The sequence below is a fragment of the Lethenteron reissneri genome, chromosome 35 (genome assembly GCF_015708825.2).
Source record: "Lethenteron reissneri isolate LAM-NWPU_2019-01 chromosome 35, ASM1570882v1, whole genome shotgun sequence".
NCBI classification, from domain to species: Eukaryota; Metazoa; Chordata; class Hyperoartia; order Petromyzontiformes; family Petromyzontidae; genus Lethenteron; species Lethenteron reissneri.
This window is the reverse complement of record NC_083813.1, coordinates 4,107,610-4,130,663: the sequence shown is the minus strand read 5'-3', so window position 1 is coordinate 4,130,663 and position 23,054 is coordinate 4,107,610. Positions and strand designations below refer to the sequence as shown.

The 23,054-nt window shown below is 44.9% G+C and overlaps 1 protein-coding gene across 1 annotated transcript in view; it reads left to right on the top strand.

Annotated features, from left to right (window-relative positions):
- The window catches only part of LOC133350830 (chromodomain-helicase-DNA-binding protein 7-like), a 164,753-nt gene that overhangs the window by 71,233 nt on the left and 70,466 nt on the right, over positions 1–23,054 (top strand). The window contains 8 exon segments of the mRNA XM_061565600.1: positions 9,840–9,966; positions 12,466–12,711; positions 14,539–14,607; positions 16,406–16,464; positions 16,889–17,003; positions 17,669–17,755; positions 20,634–20,786; positions 22,758–22,879. Coding sequence (XP_061421584.1) covers positions 9,840–9,966; positions 12,466–12,711; positions 14,539–14,607; positions 16,406–16,464; positions 16,889–17,003; positions 17,669–17,755; positions 20,634–20,786; positions 22,758–22,879 — 978 coding nt within the window.

Here is a 23,054-nt window from a genome sequence, read left to right as displayed (position 1 = left end):
ATGGAGATGACTGAAAAATTGGGCTCAGAATAAATGTAAGCAAAACAGATTTCTTTAAATAATTGAAGATTTCTGTCAAGAGGGACACAGCTGGAAAATAGCAGCAGAGATGGTCGACCTGGGACAGATCATTTAAGTCCTCAACCGGTCAACGACATTAGCAGGCGAAGGTCCATCTCTGCACCGATATACTAAACAAGGAACAAAAAGTGTGAAGAGAAGCGTAGAGAAGATGCATGCTTGGAATTTACCTGGAGAGAAAGAGGGGCCACATGGATTAGAGAAAATATACCAAGGAGAATGCCATCATTAAAACTATGAGGGAAAGTAAGTGGACTGACTTGGGCAGGACACATCGCTAGAAGGGGTTGATGATGGTCGATGGTCAAAAATAATAACCGGAGTGGCAGCCAGGAAATGGAATGTGTCCAAAAGAGCATTCATTCACCAGGGAGATAGAGCGGTTAAATAATTTTCAGAATCCGCATTTATACTGGAGGAATCCGATGAGCTGTAAAGCTCTTTTTCACAGATGCCCAGTAGTTTCGCAGATGTCCAGTAGTGATGTCAATGTGCAGGTGCCCGGAATGGATTGCTGCATTGCAGGATCGTGAAAAATGGTGGGAGATTTTATCCAGCAGTGGATTGAGTCGTCATGGCTGATGATTGTCAAAGGCCACATAAGTAAGCCACAGGCTCCGTATAGTACAAAACAGAAACATGTACAATTGATTATGCACTGGAACGGCTGCTAATGAAGCCCAGAGTTGTCAACACTGGTTCAGAGTATTCCCCCTGAAACAAATGGTGCAGACAAACGTTGGTTGAGAAGGCCCATATGCTGATTTACTCAGACATGTATTTGTACAGAGTGATGGACTTTCACCTGCTTATTTCGTCTCTATATTTTAACACAATGCCCTCAGTGCTGGTGTGCATGGCAAGCGATCGAGCCGGGCCCTCAAGGGACCATAATACAGTGTGCTAGTCACTGTACACCAACACCCTTCACTCATACACAAAGAAAACAAATATCCCCCCGTATAGTCTTAACAGATTGTTGGCACAAGTGCTGTTTATGAGCACCTATGAAGGCCGGAACACGAGGGGGTGGGTGTCCATCACCACGCTCGGCCGCCTTTGTCTCCCCAGTGGCAATGTTTACTACACACCGCACTAGGTAATCATTTGAGGCTGAGTCGACCTCGGGGAGGTCTGTGACCGGTTCAGATAATCGTCACTGGTGTTGGCCGTGAGCGGGAATCGAACTCGGCTGGCCGGGTTCATAGCACAGTGGACTAACCGCTACACTACCCATCATACAGACAAATATTCACATGACCACACACACTCTTGCAAGCACACAATCAAGTGTTCTCGTGCAGCTCGTATACCAAGGAACGGGCAGGTGCACAACACGTGATGAAACAGGGTCCATGGCAACAGACTATTCCACTCTCGAACAGAAGAGGGGAAGATAACGAATGAATGCGTGGCTTGGCATTTGAGCATCGGGACATGCGGGGGAGATACCTCGAGCATCTGCTGTTATGTTAGTCGGGGTTAACGTGTGCACACAGTGAAACGGGCCTCCGTAAAATGATAGATTTGCAATTGTTTTTTCTTCGAAGACAATTCATCACCTGCATCCCATCGAGTCAGAACCCTGCCGCACCTTCCGTAAAGACCGCCTTTTTTGCAACCTTATGCCCTGCGTATCTTGACTAGATTGTGGAATATTAGAAAACGATGCATTTTTTAAATGGGGGGAGGGGGGAGTTAATTGATTTACTTATTTACATACGCGTATTTTTTCCTGCGGTTTTTTTTTCTGCAGCTGTTGAGCATGTCTGTGGTTTGACCGAGTCTGGCAGGGCTTCCAGGACACACTGTAAATAAACGCTGTGTAGGGGAAAAGAATCCAGCGCAGGCGTAGGAGAGGACGACACAAAGCCAAGCCCCACTGTCGCATCCATTAGCCCCCCGTTTTTTTTTTACACGCAAACGGGCACCTGAAGCGAAAAGGCAATGAAATCGTGCGCGTTGTCTATTGACGGTGGTTGCATGAGGGTTGCTACGTGGCCACTTGACTCTCAAGCCTTCGTTGCCATGACGTTTTTTTTTGCGTATCTATTATTTTTCCTTTTCTCAAGCTGGTCTGGACCTCATTTACCGCTGCCCGGTGCATATACGCGGCAGGTTCAAAATTTGCTTGCTTTTTTTTACTTCACCCGTAGAACGCGAGGTCCTATTTTCTGATCTCTTAAGCCAAACTGTTGATCCTGCTCCCTTGTGGACGATGTTTAAAATTTGTTGAAATGGGTCATTAGAGAGCGGTAATGGTCACGTTCCTTTCTTTCCCGTTTATAGCCTCGCTGATTCTCAGGATGTTTTCAGGGAGATTTCTGCTTAGGGATGTAATGGTGAGGGCCTTATTTAAGTGTTTATTTGTGCTTGTGGGATAACCTAGAGTGGCCAGATAAGTGTAACACATTTTAGAGGGGATTAAAATAAAGCACTGCAAGTTACTTGCTGTGTTGTATACAAGCGAGTATTGTCTGAGCACACCCGGTACCTCACATTTAAAAATTAAATCCAAACAGGCAATTGGCCAAATAACCAAAGCAGGATGCTCTTGAAAATAGGAGAGAGTTTTGTGTCTCGGTGAGACTTTCCCGGGTAAACAACAATATGAATCGTTCTTGTGATGTTACTGTTGATGCCCTAAAGTGTTCAGCTTGTTCCTGGGCTCTACCTGACCGTATATACACCGGTTTAATACTCAGCCTAACCCGGTGGCATGGTACATGACCGCCTTTGAGTGGTCTGGGATTGCTAATGATGGCGTGGGGCCACTGTGATCCACTCGTTCTTGCAATCCAGGCAAACGCTGTGCTAGAAATTTCTTCTCACAGGAGTAGGGCTTTAGTCTGCTAACCACCTCTGCCGGTACGCAACAACCATAACCGTTTGCCACTAAGTGGCGGTGATGTCACCACGGTGCGTGTGCCATGCTAGGTGCACGTTTGGGGCCACGTGAAGTGTTGAAGGCCTGCTGGCAGGTCACAGAACAGACTCAGGTGCCATGGGTTGACTGAGGAACGAAACAGGAGGATTTCTGTCGCCTGATGAAGCTAGTTGTAATTACTGCCGAAACGTCGTGCTCAGATTGTAAATGTTGTGGCTTTGCTCTCCAACACACCAGTTAGTGCTGTACTAGTGACGAATTGGCATGTTCTGTTTATGTGACAAACCTTACTGGCTGTGTCAGGTGGTGGCGGGTTGAACGAGACATCTATATATTTACGCGATCTAACCCAAAAAAACCTGCATTATGGATGACTGACTGAGATGACTGACAGATGTACCAACCGTAGATAACATCGATGAGCTCTCAACAAAGGGGAATGTTTTACATTCAAAGGCGCAACACATGGAATTAAGATTTGAATATAGCTATGCTTTTGCTTTTTAAAAATTTATACTGATGTTGTGCTATAAATAATCACGTGATTAGATACTAATTTTATATTGAACTCTTGCAGCAAGCAGTGCATCACCCTGTATGAAACGTGACATGGAACTCTTTCTCAAGTCACATATATCGGCCTCTTAATCTACACTGGGAGCACACGTGTTTTATGTCTTGCATAGAGTGCTCATGGTATGTCAGTGAAATAAAAAATGTAATTTTCAAAGCTCGAATTTGGGAATGTCAATAAAAAAAATATTTTAATGAGTCTTCATTTGTCTGTGGTCATCGGTGGAAGGGTTGAGACCATAAAACTCCCTAAACATAAGAACCCAGTTTAATCATGGGTGGATGAGACCTCGATTCCACTTCAAAATCTAAACCAGTATTGCAGCAGTGGCGACTTGGTGCTCTGACACGGTTTTAGTCACCGGAGCCATCTGGCCGCCTCTTTCGTTTTCATAATGTTATCCCAATAATGTTATCCCAGTGGAGGAAAATAATGATTATGAATAAAAGCCATTCCTGCATTACGGTACAATAATCCGCACCAAACACGATGGTGGCAATTGCCGTTTCACGTGAGTAGGCCCAAAGGGGAAACTGGAAGCCGTTGGCTTCTGCCATGACTGTGATTCTGACGACATTGAGGCACAAAGTGACGGCGCTACCCGCACCAGAGGCCACTCGTTCGCACGAATGCCTCGCCGCCGTGACGTCGGCGCTGGCAGGTTGAGGGGGGGCGGTGCGGGGTGGGGGAGGGGTGGTCACGTGACCCTGCGCGGTCGTGTGTCAAGAGCTGTGCGCCCAAATGAACCCGCAGCAGCACACGTTGCTCTCGCTAGTTAGAGGGAGAGGTCAAGTAAACATGGACCACAGGGGTGCTGCTCGGGGTTGTTGTTCATGTCAGCCCAGACTGCAGAACGACGACTTGGTGCTGTAGATGGAGGCCAGGTGCTCGACGCGCTTTATGTTAATCCCATGTGCAGAGCCATTCCCTGCTGCCTGTGATCTGTACAGCAAAAGCACAACTTGTGTAACTTAGCTCGAAGCGATCTGCATGCCCAAAACGAGAGAGCGTAATGCGGCATCATTGGTTGTGCTGATCTCGGGGTAGAACCCCCACCATTGTCCATTGCGGCGACTGGTTTAACCTTAGGGTTGTTGAGTTGCCGCCAAGGGATTCTTCACCAGGTAGCAATCGTTTTATGTACCAGACATCAGAACAGTCCTTCGGATGAAGGCCTCCCCATCTCTTGCCGGTCATGGTAGTCATTTGACCATTTTTCAGTATTGACGCGAGTCGGTGCATAGTGGCGAGATGTTAACTACCTCGCCTGGTATACAGGAGGTCGTGGGTCCAATCCCGACCCTGACGCCTGTTTATACAGAGTGTGCATGTTCTTCCCATGGTCGCGTGGATTTTTCTCTGGTTCCTCAGCTTTTTCCCTCCACATTTAGAAACATGTTTGTATGGATGTTTTAACTTTTTTTCGCACCCTACGTAGCCAACCAACATGATAAGGCAACTTCGTGGCCAGGTTGCTTCTGAAAAAGAGCGATATTAGCTCGGTGGGCCTGACCTGGTAAAATAAATTAAAAAGTTGAGTTTTGTTTGGATATCATTCTCCACTGATGTTAGCCTTGGCTGGGAATCAAGCTCACATACTGGGTTTATAGCACAGTGTGTTCACTACTGTGCCACAGATCCATCTCATTAACTCATTTTACATATATGAGATTTATTTCTAACTAACTAGTGACAGTCCATCGAGGCACAAATATTTTTTTACAAGGGATACCTAGGATACAGTTCCATTTATTTATTCTAGAAAATGTCACCGAGTCTCAAGAGTGTTTTTCACGAGGGTCCTACTTTTGAATGTTTTGCCTTTTCCTCTTTAAGAAGTGTGCTTTGTTTGGGAGAAAACTGGCCTTTGAGATATGAATGGCCAAGGTGACCCTGGCTGGGCTCTGAACTTTTTTCTTTTAATCTCATGATCGGGATGCCTGCTGCTGAACCATGTCCCACTCGTGTGCAGTAGTTTGAGTGTCCTGGCAATGGACATTAACCCCGAATGAGTCACCTTTGTGTTAGTTCACTTGAAATGATCAGTTTATCTTGATCACCTTTTGTTGGTAGGAGAGTGGAAAGGAGTAATATTGGGCAAGAATAGAGAAAAGTGACGTCAGTTAAATGATCTGGGTTTTAACGATGCATCGATTCAGCTATTTAATGTTGATTTTTTAAACTCACAATACATGCATCCAATCTCGTGTAAAAGCGTTAATGTTTTTTATTTGTATATTTTGTGTGCAATGGATTCTCGTCATCCTTGGGAGCAACTAGAGATGCTTCCATTCATCATCATGTTAACAAAAAAGGAATCGATTCGTGACATAAATTGTGACCCAGGAATCAGGAAAATGTATCAAAGTGGCAAGTGGGGGGGGGGGGGGGGGTAACAATCTTTTCACCCGTAGGTGATGCCAATATTTTTACAAGACACCACCGTGCCCATCCACATCCAGTCCCTCGTGCTCTTCCATAGTCATCACATTTGAGCACATGTAAGCTGTATAAACCGAACACCGTATTTATTTTAAATGTAATATCACCTCCACTCAAGGGGGTATCAAAACATTGTACACTAAAATAAAATGCCACAGTTACCATGGACAAGACCACATACAATAACAAAATTCTGGACCTACTTAATGATGGTAGCTATACCAAAATTAAAAGATATTCCACCAACCGCCTCGTTACGAAAACCAACAATATCATCACTGATTCGACATCTTTGATCGAACCATCCAAGCGGTTTTCCTTAAAACCCTCTGCTGCTAGACCACCCAGACTGTATGGCTTACCAAAAATCCATAAAGAAGGGACACCCCTTCGTCCTATCGTCTCCACTATTGACTCACCCTCCTACAAACTGGCCCGATTTCTGTCTGAGACCTTACAACCATTCACTGGTAAGACCACCTCAGCTGTACTCAACTCAGCTCACTTGGTATCGTTAATTCAGGACATCTCACTTTCTCCAGGTGATTTGCTTGTTAGTGTCGATGTAGTGTTATTGTTTACCAAAGTTCCCATGCTTGACACCATTACAATCATTGAAGATTTGGTCCAACAAGGACTGAATGCTGATGTACCATCCCTGGTTAGACACTGCCTCACCAACACTTACTTCACCTGGAATGGAACATTCTGCAAACAAGTTGAAGGAAAAGAGACCAGATGGCTCAATGGGACACTCTGTCGACAGGAAAGCCACCCATACGAATGCCTACCTAAAACCTGACTCCCACCACCATCCATCCCAGAAGAATTCCCTCATCAAAACTCTACACCATAGAGCTCGATGTATTTCCGACTGTCATCACCTAGCCAGTGAACTGGAACTCGTACACAAAGCTCTCAAGATGAATGGATATTCAAACTACACAATCCGTAAAGCTATCACCCCAACCTTGGGAAAGAATCATCTGAGGACCCAATCAAAACCATCACCTTGCCATACAGGTTCGATTTAACACAGTACGTAAAATTCGTGATCTGATCCCATCTGTGAAGGATGTGATCTCTGACATGCAATACCCCAGCGTCTACAAACTAAGCTGTGTCTGGGGCATTAGTTACATTGGGGAAACGAAGTGACATGTCTCAGACTGTGTTCGTGAACATAAGGCAGATCTGAAACACGGTAGGGCCAATACCTCGGCTGTGGCTGATCATTGTTTTAATGCGGTGGGCTCACACGAAATTGATTTCTCTAAGACGAAGGTACTTTGAAAGCCCACTGGCTATCAACAAAGATTCGCTCATGAAGCCATCCATATTTATAGACAGACACAATTTCAACCGAGAAGATGGGTACAAACTGAGCAGTCATTGGAAGAACGTTATCAACCAGTTTAAGTCATAATTGGCTATGATTTTCCCATCCTACCACCTTCCGATGTTAGTTGTGCTTTACGCCCATTTCAAACTTGCGCTTTCACAGTCACTTCGCGCGCCGACCCCTTGGTTGCGGCTCTGCGATCTCCCATTAACATTTGTAAACAGCTCTTTGGTGTAGACCTACTGCAGGTTACGGAGACCTCTCCCACATTTATATTAGCTGCGCCGCCCATCTCTAAACCTTTATAAACAGTCTGCCTCGGCAGATTTCCCCCTCTTTTTTCACCTGAAGACGATTGCTTGTGTTGCGATCGATACGTCGTGATATTGTTATTATCTTGATGATTTTGTTCTATCTACGTGGCTTTACCGAAAGACCCAAAGAATATGCTAATCTCTCTTTAACATGCTAATTTTCACCTGGCAGCCCTTGGATTGCTGGAAAACCAACCACCGTCGGATTGGCTGCCCACCACTTACATTATCATTGACTGCTGACATTTGGGCTACGCCCATTTCAAACCCTGATAAACAGTTTGCCTTGGAAGCTAACCCCCCTTTTCCTGAAGACGACCGCTTGTGTTGCGATCGAAACATCGTAGTTTTTTGTTATTTTTTGTTATTTTCTTTGAACCTATCTACGTGACTTTACCGAAAGACCCAAGAATATAAAATGCAAAGGCAATAAAATATTGTTTAGGTAAAAGCCATGATAAATAATGTTTAAGTAAAGTCATGAGAAAATCGTGAGTTTTGCACTCCCTCCTACTAAACGCACTGAGGCTCGTAGTGTGCCGGATCACCACCGGCAAGGCATTCCAGATCCTTGGGGCAACACTCAAGAAGGCTTGACTCCCCCAGCGTCGAGCGCAAGAGCCGAGGATGGGAGAGTAGTGGTAGGTCCTGCCATGAAGAGCGTGGCGTGTAAACCCCAGTCGTGTGAGAGATCAGTCGGGCCCGCCGCAGGTACATTGGTCCAAGACCATGTGATAATACAGCCCTTTGGTTGATTTCAGAATGAATGAGGGAAAACCTTTTCATTCTCTGTCCCTTAAAATGTATTATCCTGGAACTTTTTGATAGAAAACAATTGTAAGGTTGCGAGTTAAAACACCGGTTGCGGTCGACTCAGCCTGTCGGCCGTGTGGGTTAGATAAAATAATTTTATTTTATACCTTCGTGACTTTACCGGAAGAACCATGAGTATAGATAAAATAAGTACCACTCTGCAGTAGGTCAAAGTGGTTTTCCTATGGATAGATGGGCCTCTGACATGATAATGTGGATTGTCTTATCACTGGCATAAGGAACAGCGGTGGAGAGTGCCCACCCCATTGCTCATTTGGGCAGGGAGACAGACGACTTGACTCTTTTTTTTATCGCACTGTAACCGGGAATGGACTTACCATTCCTGACAGGTAATGCACTCACCAATGAGTGTATCACAAATATGTCTGCCCCATGAATTACTAATTAGCATTCATGCAAATTGGGGAGGGAGGCTCCCAAACGGGAACTCTCCTGGGTCTGTGTTCAAGGCATGGCACACACAGTAAATACTGAGCGTGCAGGTGACTCATTGTGGAAGTCGCAACACAAGGTCGCCTATATGATAGCACGTAAACACTTGATGTTCGCGCTTGCATTCTAAACGAAACATTAGGAGGCAATCGCCACGTAGTAGTTTGTGCTTAAATTAAGCAAACACAAAATGTATATAAACCTTAGCAAAACCATTCTTAGGTTTAGCAGAAAATGTTCACATTTCAAAAGGCTATACAGTCGTAAGGGATCTTAAGAATGCCGTTTTTAAGAATGTCACATTACCTAAAGGTTCCATATAGTGGCACCAAAATGCAAAGGTATTGTACCTTTTTATGTGCTGTGAATATTTTGTAACAACAGAATGTTTCGTTAGAGCACTGTTTTGACCTACACACATCATGCGTGCACACACGTTAGGACATATTGACAGAGTAGAAATTAAGAATTGTTTCATCTTCTCTTCTAAAATCATTACAATGTCACTCTGTGCACTTCACGTATGCTGCCGTTCAATCAAACACGTCCTTCGTTTCTGCCAGGCAAGAGGCCATTAAAATGCAACGTCCCTCTTCCAGAGGAGACTTTGGGCACAAGGCAACACTTAAATTAATCAGACACAAATGTAAATGACAGAATTTACATAAAAGCGATAAAGCCGGGGCTTTAAACAAATAACGTCGGACGGCGGCTATTACGCAGTCGATTGCTGCAATAGAAATTGCTTGCGAGAGTCAGCCTTAGCGGGAGCCGAATACAGCCCCCTTTGTCTGTCTGCGTAGAAGCTACCTTAAATCTGTGCCTGTTCTTATTTGTCTTGTTACAAATACACGTATATATATTTTTCCGTATTCAGGATTGTGCGTCTTGAAAAAGTGACGCCCCCCCCCCCCCCTGTGGCTTTGTGCGCAGTAAACTGAAGGGGTGCTCCCCGAGCAGCAAGAAGAAAGGCAAGCGGAAGAGAGACACGTCGGCTGAAAATTCCGACACGGAGCAGGCGGGCGCTTCTGGAGTAATAGACGACGACGACCTGATGCAGGTAAGCGCTCCTCGCCCCCATCGTGCCCGCCCCCCTCCACACCATCCTAGTTAACCACCTCTGCTCCCTCACCCATGCTCGATCGATGCATCACATCGACTGCAGTCGGGGGGGGGGGGTGCGGGGGCTGAGGAATCGTGAGCCCCATCTCTCCGATGCAAGCACCTTCTGCGGCCGCTGTGGATAAACAAATTGATTTATGCGTCTCCAGCGCCCTGCTGCACAAGTGCAGCTTTTATTTTATTTGGGTCCTTGGCTGTGAGGGAGCAGTTTTTCGATATTGTTCTGTAGCTGGGTGGCCAGAGTCCATGTTTGTCCTGGTTTGCGACCTGGTTCTTAGTCTCCATCATCATCGTCGTCATAATTATCAACATCCATATTGAGTAGGTTATCCTAAATCGGCAATTAAAAATGTTTTTTATTTTGTCATGTAAAATAACCCTAATTTGAAACAGTGATGTGATTAACAACATGCCGTTAATCCTGCACCTTAGAGGCTTTGGGCCGAGTATAGTTCACTCTGTGTGTGTTAGTACAGCAAGTAGGATGTTGATTTACTGTATTGGTCTTGGCATGTTTTCTGATCATGTGTGTGAGGTCTTTCTCTGGGTAGACTGGTTTCATACCATATGCTAAAATATTGATTTTGGAATAAAAATGGGTAAATATTAAATCCTCAATCTATATATATATAAAAAAGGGAAATTTGTGAATGTGTGTGTTCGAAATGTTTGGCATACTTCCCAACATGCAACAAACTTTAAATTTGACATGTGGGTAGCTTCCAGACTGTATACAATGCAAAAGGTATAAAAATAGACTTTTGTATTTGGGGGGGGGGGGCGCAATAATGGATATATTTTGCACGGCAAGTGAGCGGTGACGTCACATCTGTGATGTCACCTGCATGGGGAAGCGTTACGCAGTGTGCCTGCTGATGTCACGCACCCCCCTCCAACCCTCCACGAGTAAAGTGCCATACAAATGTGTAGCAGGTCTAAGGCGTTCTTCGCGCAGCATTGCTGCTTTATTATTTGAGTCGTTTACTGCCATATGCACCCTGAAAGTTGTGTCTGCAGCAAGCGCGTGTATGTGTACCTATGGACGCGCACGCGTGTGTGTGTGGGGGGAGCGGTAGTGTAGTGGTTAGCGCGCTGCACTACGAACCCGGCGACCCGAGTTCGATTCCCACTCACGGCCATCGATTATTCGAACCGGTCCTGGGTCTTCCCTAGGTCGACTCAGCCTCAAACGAGTAACTGGTGTGGTGTCTGAACATCGTCACTGGGGAGACAAAGGTGGCCGGGCGTGGCGAATCCAAGTCCTGGTAGTAATGCTAGTAATCGTATAAGTTATTTATTCACTGATTTTCAAGACATTTTCAAGAGTGTACTGTGCTTTGAATATTTGGACACTTTTTTAAAGACTTTTTTTTATGTCGGAGCAGGCCATCCTAAAACTAATGCACATGACTGGATGACACTCAAAGGTTCACACAGATGAGTTCACCCTCCTACTTGCTGTACTGCCTAATTATTTCCATCACACATTTCTATATGATTCCTCAACCTGCTGGATTACAGGCATGCGCTTGACATTGGCCATAGAACCCAAAGAGAGCAATCCTGAAGAAGCCTTGTTACTCAGCTAAGGCTGTCCCAGATACCTAAACGACCAAATATTTGTCATAAAACACCAAGTGCAGTAGTTCACGTGAAACGAGACAAATTAACGTGCTCCCCCCCGCCCCCCTAATGCTGTCACAAGATGCAAGATTTCTTTGGCGAAGAAACACATTTCCAATTATATTTGTTCGTAAAATAGTGGTCCATTATACATTTGCATCTCGACACCGTTTCAAAATAATCTGCAATTATGAAAGTGTCCTGGAGGCAGAGAACACAGGGCCTTCCCTTGTGGGGTTTGTGCAGTACGATGAAGCGGTAATCCTGGCACCGAGTTTATTTTTCATTGCTTATGTCTACCCAGCCTCGTTTTTAGGCACGTTCGAATGTCATTATCCCTAAGCAGGAACGGTCTAATATCATTTGATCCCAACGAGTCTATGGTAGAAATTCCAGATTCCTATGGCACGGACCAATATATCTGTGGGAACAACTGTCGGTGACTTCCACAAAGTGGTGCTTATTTAAATTAACTCACGATTTAAACTTGCAACCTTCAAATTGTGGGGTTTCCTCTGTGGTCAGTTGGTTTTGAAACATGTGAACTCTTTGGAAAGTATGTGGCTGATGCTGCCCAACAGCAGGGAAAATACAGAGGAGAGGGGGCTTGTGGTAGCAGATCTTGATTTCGATCCAACACAGCATTTTCCCACATTCCCAATTAACACAGTTGGTTCCGTACGGTGCAAAATAAGTTCTACATACATACGTACATTTCCACTCCTCGCTTCACACTATGGACTCGCCAGGCAGCTTGGCGCCTCGTGTGTGTGTGTGTGCGTGCCCCTGTTCTCTGATGGCGGCCGCAAAGAAGCGGCGCTCCAACAGGCAGGTGAAGCGCAAGCGCTACACGGAGGACCTGGAGCTGAAGATCTCGGGCGACGAGGAAGAGGTGGACGTGACGGGAGGAGTTCCCGCAAAAGCTCCCACTCCGGCGCACCTGCCGACTGTGGCCACCTCCTCCTCCACCACCACCACTACCACCACTACCAAGAGCAGCAGCAACAGCAGCAAGAGCACCTCGACCGCCACCCACGGGCAGGCCATTCAGTTCTTTGTGGTAAGTCTTTAGCAGCGGCGGGGGGGGGGGGGGGAGAGTGAGATCCTGCATGAGGTGGCAACAGCTTGCAGCTGCAGCACAGCGAACTGGATGCAGGGTTAGGTGGGTTACATTAGAGATCGAACCACTGTGTGTTTGTGCGAGACTCTTGCCAAAAGGAAAGCGTTGATACCTTTTGGGGGCAATATGTTGGATAGGTTTCTGAATGACTTGTCTGAAGCTCGAGGTAGTTTTTTTTCTTCCAGGGGTTTCAGCTTCATTTTCACGGTGAACACATCATTTTAAAGCATTAACCAGGTCAAAATGGCGAAAGCATGTCCTATTCATACAATGAGTGCTAGTTCTAAAGATAAGCTTTTTGAGTTCTATTTTAGAAGTGATATAAAATACAATCAAGCAGTTGCTTTTTCATTATTTTATAGCACTCTTCATGCAGAGGATCTCAGGACACTTAACGGAATATGACAACAACAAAAATCCCATCAAAAAGCTGTTTTTCAATCACACGAGCACAAGCATACGTGTGTCGCGGTACTATTGCGCCAGCTGTGTGCGCGCACGTGGAGGTGTACGTGTGTACGTATGTTGAACTTCTTTCGCACCGTACGCAGCCATCGTGCTAATCAGAGGTGTGAGCTGCCTGACGTCCCTGATGTGAACAGAACGACAAGTTGAGGAAGTGAGGGGGCGACATCTCTCGCCACGTTGGTTCCCTTTGCACTTCATTCCCACCGGGTGTCGTGCAGCGCGTGTCTGCAAATCAATCACCGTGCAAATACAGTGCATTATTTTACTTGCAACCCTTGGCCCCAGTACAGTCTTTGCACGTGAATTCTAGCTCTGGCAGTTTTTGCTTCAGTGTCTAAGGGACGGACGCAGTAGAAATTTCTAAAAGAGAAAATTCAATTTCTATGGATGCAGAGCAGAGTTTGGAGAAATATGAATAAAACACTGCCCTAAAAAACGGGAACCAAAAGTAAACGCAAGTTTTACAGCCTTCACCATAAACGAGTTACAGTATTCAGGAAGGGACATCTTTCTAATATTCCTTTTGTTTGTTGGTGTGTATCCTGATGTTAGCATTGTGCTCGATGGTTACTGGCTAATTTTGCTTAGATTCTTAGTGCATTAAGAATCATACTCAATAGCTGAAGTATTACAAATAGCTTTGGTGGGGACAGTGTTGCCAAAAAATTTTCGCGTAAAATTTACACACATGGCACGCTTGTGATAACGATAGTAAGAAAACCAGAGTTTTGACTTGAACAATGTTGCCAAATATTTGTCGGCTTCTTGCACACAGCATGCTTATGGTGATGATTATTTAGAGATAAAATCTATTTGCCAAGAATAGACTGCATGATTGTACAGCATGACTACTGAGTGTAACCCTGACCCTAACCCTGAAAGTGAATCTAAAACAAACACTAGCTCTCACAGTGAGTCTAACCTTGACCCTGTCCATTACAGTGAGTCTAATTGGTGCACAAGTAGCGAGTCTAACCCTGGCCCTAAAAGTGAGTCTAACCCTGACCCTAGCCCTAACGGAGTCTAACCGGGGCACAAATATAAATTCTAACTCTGCCCCTAACAGTGAGTCTAAGGCTAATCTTAGCATTAACAGGGAGCCTAACCCTGACCCTGAGGGTTAGACCCAGTTGCATGATGTGTTGAAACCAGCCAATTGTAATCACATTTTAGGACCTGTCGGGACCACTGTGTGTAGAACATGACTTTCCTAAGCGTTTTTATTCCACATACATTGCCACGCAGTTAGCCCACGTGCATGTTTGTAATTTGTGCGCTCTCGGTCTCGCCTTTGTTCAGGAAAACCCAAGCGAAGAGGATGCTGCCATTGTGGACAAGATTCTGGCAGTGAAAATGGTGAAGAAAGAAGTAAGATTTGATGCAGGCCACAATGCTTGTCGCTCTCTCCCTTCCTCTTCCTGTTCATCCATTGCACATTTTGAGTATGGTTTTGCCGCCGATTGTGATCACTGTTGCATATTGTTATTGGAAAAAATCTATATTTTTCAACGCAGTACTAACGGATAGGTTGATTCATTATTGTAGCAATTAATAAATACGTATCCGTACTGTATAGTAAATTACATGCAACTTTCCTTATTTTACTATAATGCATGAACGTTGATATGGTGACTGTCATTGGCAACTAATTTTTAGTCCAAGAACTAATAACATCTCAGTGGCGAGGAGATGTTTTCTCCCTCGCCTGATACGAAGGAGGTTGTAGGTTCGAACTATACCCTGACGCCTGTATATTTGGAGGTCACGTGTCCTCTCTCCCCATGGTTGCGTGGATTTTTCTCCATGTCCTCCGTTTTTGCCCTCTTCCACATTTAGAAACATGCGTTTAGACAATTTAGCTGCTATTATAAAATCCCACATGAAGATGATGATATATGCTACTTTGATAATCTATCATGTGTGACCAGGTTGCCTTTGAAAAACAGGTAATAGCTTTGTGGGCTTTAGCTGGTGAAGTAAAATAATTTTATACCAAACTGACGGTCATTGAATGCCCGTTAGGTACTCGCAATAAAAGGTTTAAATGAGTAAGGATTAATAAGAACAATGGTACGGTCAACACGGATGCAATTGGCAAAATTATTTAGCACTTCCTGATGTGTCATGGAGTGCCACGGGTATCTTTATTTGTACCACCTCCCGACGATTCCTGACAGCATGATTCAATCCGAGCGTGTATTATTTTATTTGTGGTAAACGTAGCAGCCTCTTGTGGCTGGGGGTGCCACGTGAATGTAACACATACAAACTACAGCATTCCCTCGTTACTCACGAACTTGCTATCTGCGATTTTCGCTATCCCTGATTTTGGCTGTCCGCGAATCGCATCTGGAACTCGACACGACTGCATCGGGAGAGAGAGGGAGAGAATAAAGTGATGAGATCAAGTGATGATGTGCATCATAATTTTAGATAAGTTTATTTATAAACTATTATTTAATACATATTATATTCTTGGTTCTTTCGGTAAAGTCACGTAGAAGGGAAACAATAAAAGCAATCATCATCACCTGATGATTGCTTGTGTTGCAGTCGAAACGTCGTGAGAATTGTATTGATTTATTATTTTATTATTTTATTTTTTCCCTTCTACGTGACTTTACCCAAAGAACCAAGAATATGAATCCCTGCAGTCACGAAAGCTTTAAATCAAAATGTATTATTTAATACTTTAATATTTATTTTGTATTTACTTTATGTTTCTAACCATTTTTTTGTGTTATTGTGATGAAATCCATGTATTTAAAATCTTAGTTATCTATTTAAGGTAATTCATTAAAAATATTACACGCGAAATGTGCTATTCAGGAGCATCTCCTGAACGTATCCCTCGCGACTAACGAGGGAATACTGTCGACAATTCACGAACACTGATTAATACACGTGAGAATCAGCGCCAATATATCAGGAGCTTTAGAATCACAATCAATCAATCATGTTATACTGAATAAGCAATGCCCCCGTTGCACATATCTTCAGTGCAAAAGCAAAAAAAGATTTAACTGCACCACTTCAGTCCATTAATGATGTGCAAGTGCCGTGCTTTTAAATGCAACAGTGTGTGAGTAGAACGGGACAATCTGGGGAAGTCTTGTAAATGCAAACCTCCCCTCAGTGTGGTGACTCTCAGCATGTGTTCTTTCAGGTGGTGTCTGGGCAAGGTCTGATTGATGTGGAGGAGTACTACGTCAAGTACAAAAATTAGTGAGTCTTAAATGTTCAGTTCGCACAAATAACTCAGTCGAGATGAAACGATATGTGTATTGGTAGAGCCGTTTTGAGTTAATTTCATAAGAAATAGAGATATAACAGGACTTGACGTCACTTTTAAAAGAGAATAACCGAGTGGCTTGCTCGCATCATAAAACGCACACCCTCACTTTTCTGTCTTCGCATCACACGTGTGGTTATCTGTTGAGGTTATGACAATAGTTGGGGATTCCTTGTAAAAGCATAACGGCTTTCTCCGCTAGTTTTTGGGAATTTGCGTGCGACGTGCCCTTGCTACCTGACGTTTGCAGATAGCATCAATATGACAGTGTAATGCAGTTGGCTCGGAGAAAAACTCTCCTCTGGCGTCTTGGTTGTGGGTGATTGATGTGAGCAAGTGCTGTGAACCTTCCCTTAGCTCCTACCTGCACTGTGAGTGGGCCTCAATGCAGCAGTTGGAGAGGGACAAACGCATTCACCAGAAAATCAAACGCTTCTGGATCAAGCGAGCTCAGATGAACATATTTGCACAGGTATGTTTCATGCAGCACACACCAGTAGTACACATGATGTGTGTACATTCGTGCTAATTAATTTCCTTATTTTTAAGTGCATTACACAACCAACTAGTCACACGAAGCATGGTAGTTTCACAATGATCCTAACGTCGTCTATTTGCATGGCCTAACTAAATAGCTGACAAGTCCACTAGTCTTGTGGGCATTGACCAAGGGAGAAGGCACGGCCCAAGGCCCCGTCCTCTCTGCTGTATATACAGGCAGGTGTTGGCTTCCGCGCAAGATTACGCGACGTTCAAAATGCACCTGCCGTCCTGCCCCTTGAAAGTTCTGATTGACGATCGTAGGGACGCAACTGAAACTCGAGCGCGTGCGGTCCTTTGTGTTGCACGCCGCAGCCAGGATTGCTTCACCCGATGCTATCCTGGAGTTTAAAGGGCTTCCGGTTTCAGCCTATGTTCTGCTTGTCTTTGTTCTCTCCTGCCAAAGGCAAAAGGGGAAGAGTAGCCTGGCTCTCTCTCGTGTTGATCCGTCTGAGGATCTGCATGTCGGTACAGTTGCTTTCCTGCCTTCTGTTGAGTCGACTGTTCCTCTACCGTAGTCCCAGCATCCGGCTGTACAGCGTGCATGAAGGATATTCGTTTTTACTGTTGTTGATGCTGACGTCTTCCTATTCACAGTTGGACGAGGAAGCGTTCAACCCTGACTACGTGGAGGTGGATCGAATACTGGACGTGTCCCACTGCAGTGACCCAGACACGGGCGAGGTGCGATCAGCTCGGCCCCCGCTCACACGTTCACACTTTGTGTATTCTCATCCCCAGTTAAATTATTTCACAATCTGTACGACGTTGGGTTCAAAGCCCAATTGGGAGTCAACTCACGCCATCAGGGACTGAAAAAAGAAATAGCCGCACTTTGTGGAAAATCAACAGTTGTTGTCCTTTGGGGCAGGGGTCCGCAACCCCCAGGCCGCGGACCGGTACCGGTCCGTGGCCTGTTAGGAACCGGGCCACACAGCAGCAGGAAGTGAGCGGTGAGTCCGCGCGTGGCCCGCCCCCATTGTTTTATTATTTAGCACTTCTGGCCGCGCCTCTTTCCCGCACTGCGCACTTGTCTCAGTCACAGTTTTGGTAAACCCACAAGCTGCTAATCCCTAGCCAACATTAGTAAAAAACAAACGTCGCTCGAGAGCTTCTTTGAAAAGGAGGAAAGGACCCAAAAATGTTGGGGACCGCTGCTTTGGGGACACTGGCCACCCCTAAACCGCATCTGCACAAACTATGGCAGATGCGGATACCTGATGCACGAACTGTGGTCATCCAGAACAGACGGTACAACGTATAACGCCACAATGCCCGATCCACAAATACGAAGGAGAAACCACAGCGATACGCTCCGCTACTGACGCGGTTATTTGGCTTGACCACCTGAATGTGAAATTGTAGTTGTTCCTCTGCATCTACATCAGCCATACGAAATAAGAAGAAGGGGACACTTGCTCCCACCATGGGAATGTGGAATTTCCAGCACTCGCTCAGGGCTATAGAAGGAGGTAGACTCCTCCCTTTGGTCGTTTTAGCAAGAAAACACGGTGGTTTGACTTTTTAGTTCGAATTTTACGTTTTAATTTTTTCCCCTTGAATAGTTTTCGATTGCTTTCTGGAGTCCCTGTGTTGGTGCAGGTGTGTCATTGTTTTAGTCGCACGGCTCTGCACCTGTGCTCGTCCTCTTGAAGCTTTGTTTGACAAGTGCTGCTCCGTTTTCCCTCAGAGGCACAGGCGGCAGTGTCATCACTCCCGCATTCACCCGTGCCTCTGTTGTGAGACGAGGCGTCACCCACTGCCAGACCACAAACCATACTAGCGCTTTTTCCCTTGCCTGAAGTATGCGTGAACTGTGATTGTACCCACCTCATGCCTGCGGATTCACCGCTTAGACATGGCCACCCCACACCACGCGACCTTTGTATTGTGTTGTTCTTGGATGGTCATGTGAGCCAATTCTGTGTTGTAAGCGGGCTAGGAGTAATGATGTGTTTTAGCTCACTGTGTTGCCATCCGAGTGACGCAGATTCAATTCTGGGCCACACGCCTAATTGGCAATTGTTTTCTGAACCCTTTTCTCGACCTACCTTTGGTTGACTCAGCCTAAAACGACGACCTGCTATAAAGCGATGAACATCAGCGCACGAAACGCAATAACAAGCCAGGTGTCGTGCTGGCTCATGAACATTGTCTGACCCAGAGATTTTGGCTGTATAAAGTCATGAACAGCATTGGGCAATTGGTATCTGAACTTGGCTTGAGTCTCTCCTGGGCTACTTATCCTAAAATGAATACCTTGCGTGTCAGTATAATCACTGGGGACAAAAATATGGCAGTGATGATGGTGACTGAACCTTTCAATTGCATGCAAATCTTCCCGTTAATTGGTGGTCATTAACAGTGCTTCACCTTAGCTGAACAAGGAGTATTTGTTGTATTTGCATTAAAAAAAAGTCTAAAAGTATCGCCATGCTCAAATGAGTTTTGAGCGGTGCTCATCTCTGTTGGTAGCCGTGAACAATTGGTGGCTCTTCCATGCTCCTATGTTATTAACCACTTTCCCACCGTCGGACCAACCACCACCGATTAGCATGGTTGGCTACGTATGGTGCGAACGAATTTCAAGTTCAACCACTACACACCTCCACGCCAAGTTGTACATAATGCATGAACAGCGATTAGAACCTTGGACCTTATAATAGCTAGGACAACATGACCCGCCCCTACTCGACATCTGATTCTGATATTTATTGTCTCTCAGCAACTACATCTCAAGACACAGTATGGTATACACACAGTCAAGACAAAATCCTATTAAGATCAACAAGAGGTCATCACGGCCATTATTGTTGATGCCACTATACAACATAATTGCTTCTTTTTTATGATTCACAGTTGACACTTGACCTCCATGGCCTGCCCATACAATCAATTCTTCTATCACCATCATCTGGCTTGAGACCTTTCGTCTCCTTGGTGTCCAATTGAAAACTAATTCCTTTAGAACTTATTTTTTGTTTAGTTTGTTGTTGTTCTTCCCCCGCACCCCCAATTAGCACTGGTTGGCCACATACGGTGCGAAAGAAGTTCAACATAAGTACTCCCATGCTTGATTTGGCAACTCATCTTGGGTTTGTTTACAGTGGACGTATAATGATTCATTGATTCATCAATAAAAATGAATTGTTACACTCACGAATAGATTCACCAAAGCAGGTGTTTAAGAATTTACTTATTTACAGTTTATGCCAATACATTCTAAACACAAACTTTAGACCAATGTTGTTGTCCTTCCCCCGCACCCCCGATTAGCACGGTTGGCTACGTACTACGTACGGTGCGCAAGAAGCTCAACATACAATGGAATAAACAAGACACAAATGAGACAAGATGGGCAATACAAACTTGACGACTCAAATGTAACAACAACAAACCCCAGTTGATTATTTATGCAAATCGTGATCTCGAATCACAAGAGAGGATGGTGTGAATTATTAAACGCATTTTGCATCGTGGAGTATCCAGTTGTTTTGTTTGTTTGTGCAGTCTCTTGTAAAGTGTTCGTCTATCCTTGTGTGTGTGTGTGTCCACGCCACAGCCCGTCACGTACTACCTGGTGAAGTGGTGCTCCCTGCCTTACGAGGACAGCACGTGGGAACTCAAGGAGGACATTGACCAGACGCGCATTGACGAGTTCGAGGCCCTCCGAGCGCGCAAGCACGTCTGCAAACGCGCGGTGCGTTTACCCTTCGTACGTAGAAATGCACCGGCGAGATTCACATCTTGAAACACGTGGGCGATTTCATTATCTACGGGACCTTTTTTTGGCAGTATCAAAATAAGAAAATGCTTTAGCCTCTCTGGCAATGACACAGGCGGTGTTAAGATGATCAAACACCAAAGAGACACACCTCTTGTAAGGAATCAAGTCTTCTTTAACCACACATACCTGTGGCAAAGCATACAAACGAACATGCTCTGATGATTTCTGCATTTTCTTTGAAACTGTTTGGCCTGCACCAGAGATAGCTTCTTCATGGCCTCGTTTCACCGGTGTCACACCCGAGTACGCCAAAACGCGATCAGTACAAAGGCAATTTAAAGCTTTCGTGACTGCAGGGATTCATCTTCTTGGTTCTTTCGGTAAAGTCACGTAGAAGGAAAATAATAAAAATAAAACATAATAAAATAATTCTCACGACGTTTCGGCCACAACACAAGCATCCGTCCTCATTCTTCACCTGAGGACGGCTGCTTGCGTTGTGGCCGAAACGTCGTGAGAATTATTTTATATTTTATTTTTATTATTTTCCTTCTACGTGACTTTACCGAAAGAACCAAGAAGTACAAAGGCAATTCAAATATCAAAGCATTCACCCTTCTCCTTTTAAATAGCCCCCGGTTATAACATTAGCTATCCAGCAACAGCTTTTCCTATGCAGTGACCCTACCACGTGCAGTGGTGGTGATAATAATGGTAGTGATGCTCACATAGCAGCACGCGTTGATCTCTCGCGAGAGTGACTGGCACCTTCATTTCCATCTCGGTGCTTTCTCTCACTCACTCCACTTTCCGTCTTTGAGAAGCTGAGCTTGGGGTATTTCTTCTACTGTATTCTAGATTCAATCAATTTTTGTCATTGTATTGTTAGACACGTGGATATTGTGGGGTTTTTTGTGCTATGACAGTATTTTTTGTATCCAATCCAAAGCATTTGAACGAATATGCAATGCTGTCAACGTAACATTTATTCAATCATTTTTCGTGAGGTCCTATTGTGGGTAGGTTTGTTCTTCCATTTCAGTCTCTCAACATTAATTGGCTTGCCTGCTCAAAGCTGCCGTTTCTTTTAAAACTGCTCTGTCAAGTTTTCTAAATTCAAGCGGATGAACATTTGAGATATGATCTCAATTGCTGCAAACCAGAAAGCTCCACATGTCGTACTACATTTGACTTTACTTTTGAAGACATCTTCAATATGGCCACAACCTTATTTATTGCTCTCTTATTCCCAACTTTATTTTGGATTAGTGTTTTCACATGGCTTGGGAATTTGCATTGTATTAACATGTGCTTACAAAAATGGTCCTCTCTGCAGTTTCAAGCATTTGCGGCACAAATAACCTAAAACAAATATCTGCGTTAAATTAATCTTTGCATCAAAAGGTTCGCTTTGTATGTACTCCTTTTTTTTACAAAATCTTGATAATCCTCCAGTGGTATATTCTTTTAGCAGGCACTGAGCCGTGCCATGAGAGTGGCTTTCCAAGCAAACCGATTGAAAGCGGCTATATCGCTTTTTGCCGATTTTTTTTAGGCGCTGGAAAAACGCAGTGTCAGAGCGGGATTGGACAAACCCACACGGTAGCACTCAAGTGTTGAAACTGCTCAGGCAGCCGACAGCTCCTGTCGACGTGCCAGCCAGTAATCTGCTGGAGCATTTTCCAATGCTCCCGAAACTCTTCCCTTGATCCTGTTTGAAACGCCTACCTCCACGTTACACGACGGTGCTTACACGCAGGATGCAGTTGCGATTTGCAAGCGATCAAAGTCTGCAGGATTTCGGTTTTAGCCAGGTTAAAACCATACCATGTGTTTATGACGGTAGGGGGGGGAGGAGGGGTGATGGCAATCTGAAACCCCCTTTCGCACTTTTGGGTTTCTCCTTGACGGGCGGGAGAGGGGTTACTGATCTGTGCGCCACGTGTCTGGGCACGGCAGGAACGGCCGCCGCCAAAAGCTTGGAAGAAACTGGAGGACTCGCGGGAGTACAAGAACGGAAACCAGCTCAGGGAGTACCAGCTGGAGGGAGTGAACTGGCTGCTGTTCAACTGGTACAACAGGTGGGTGTGCTCCCTTTTTTTCCTGCCAGAGAAAATCAGTGTTAAAAAAAAAGAGGGCGCCTACATGAGGAACACATCTATTTGGATTTGAGACAGAATGGATTATAGTTTTCAGATGTATTTCCTCTCCACTCAAGTAATCTGCTTTTCTCATATCGAGAGATGGTGCGTTGTT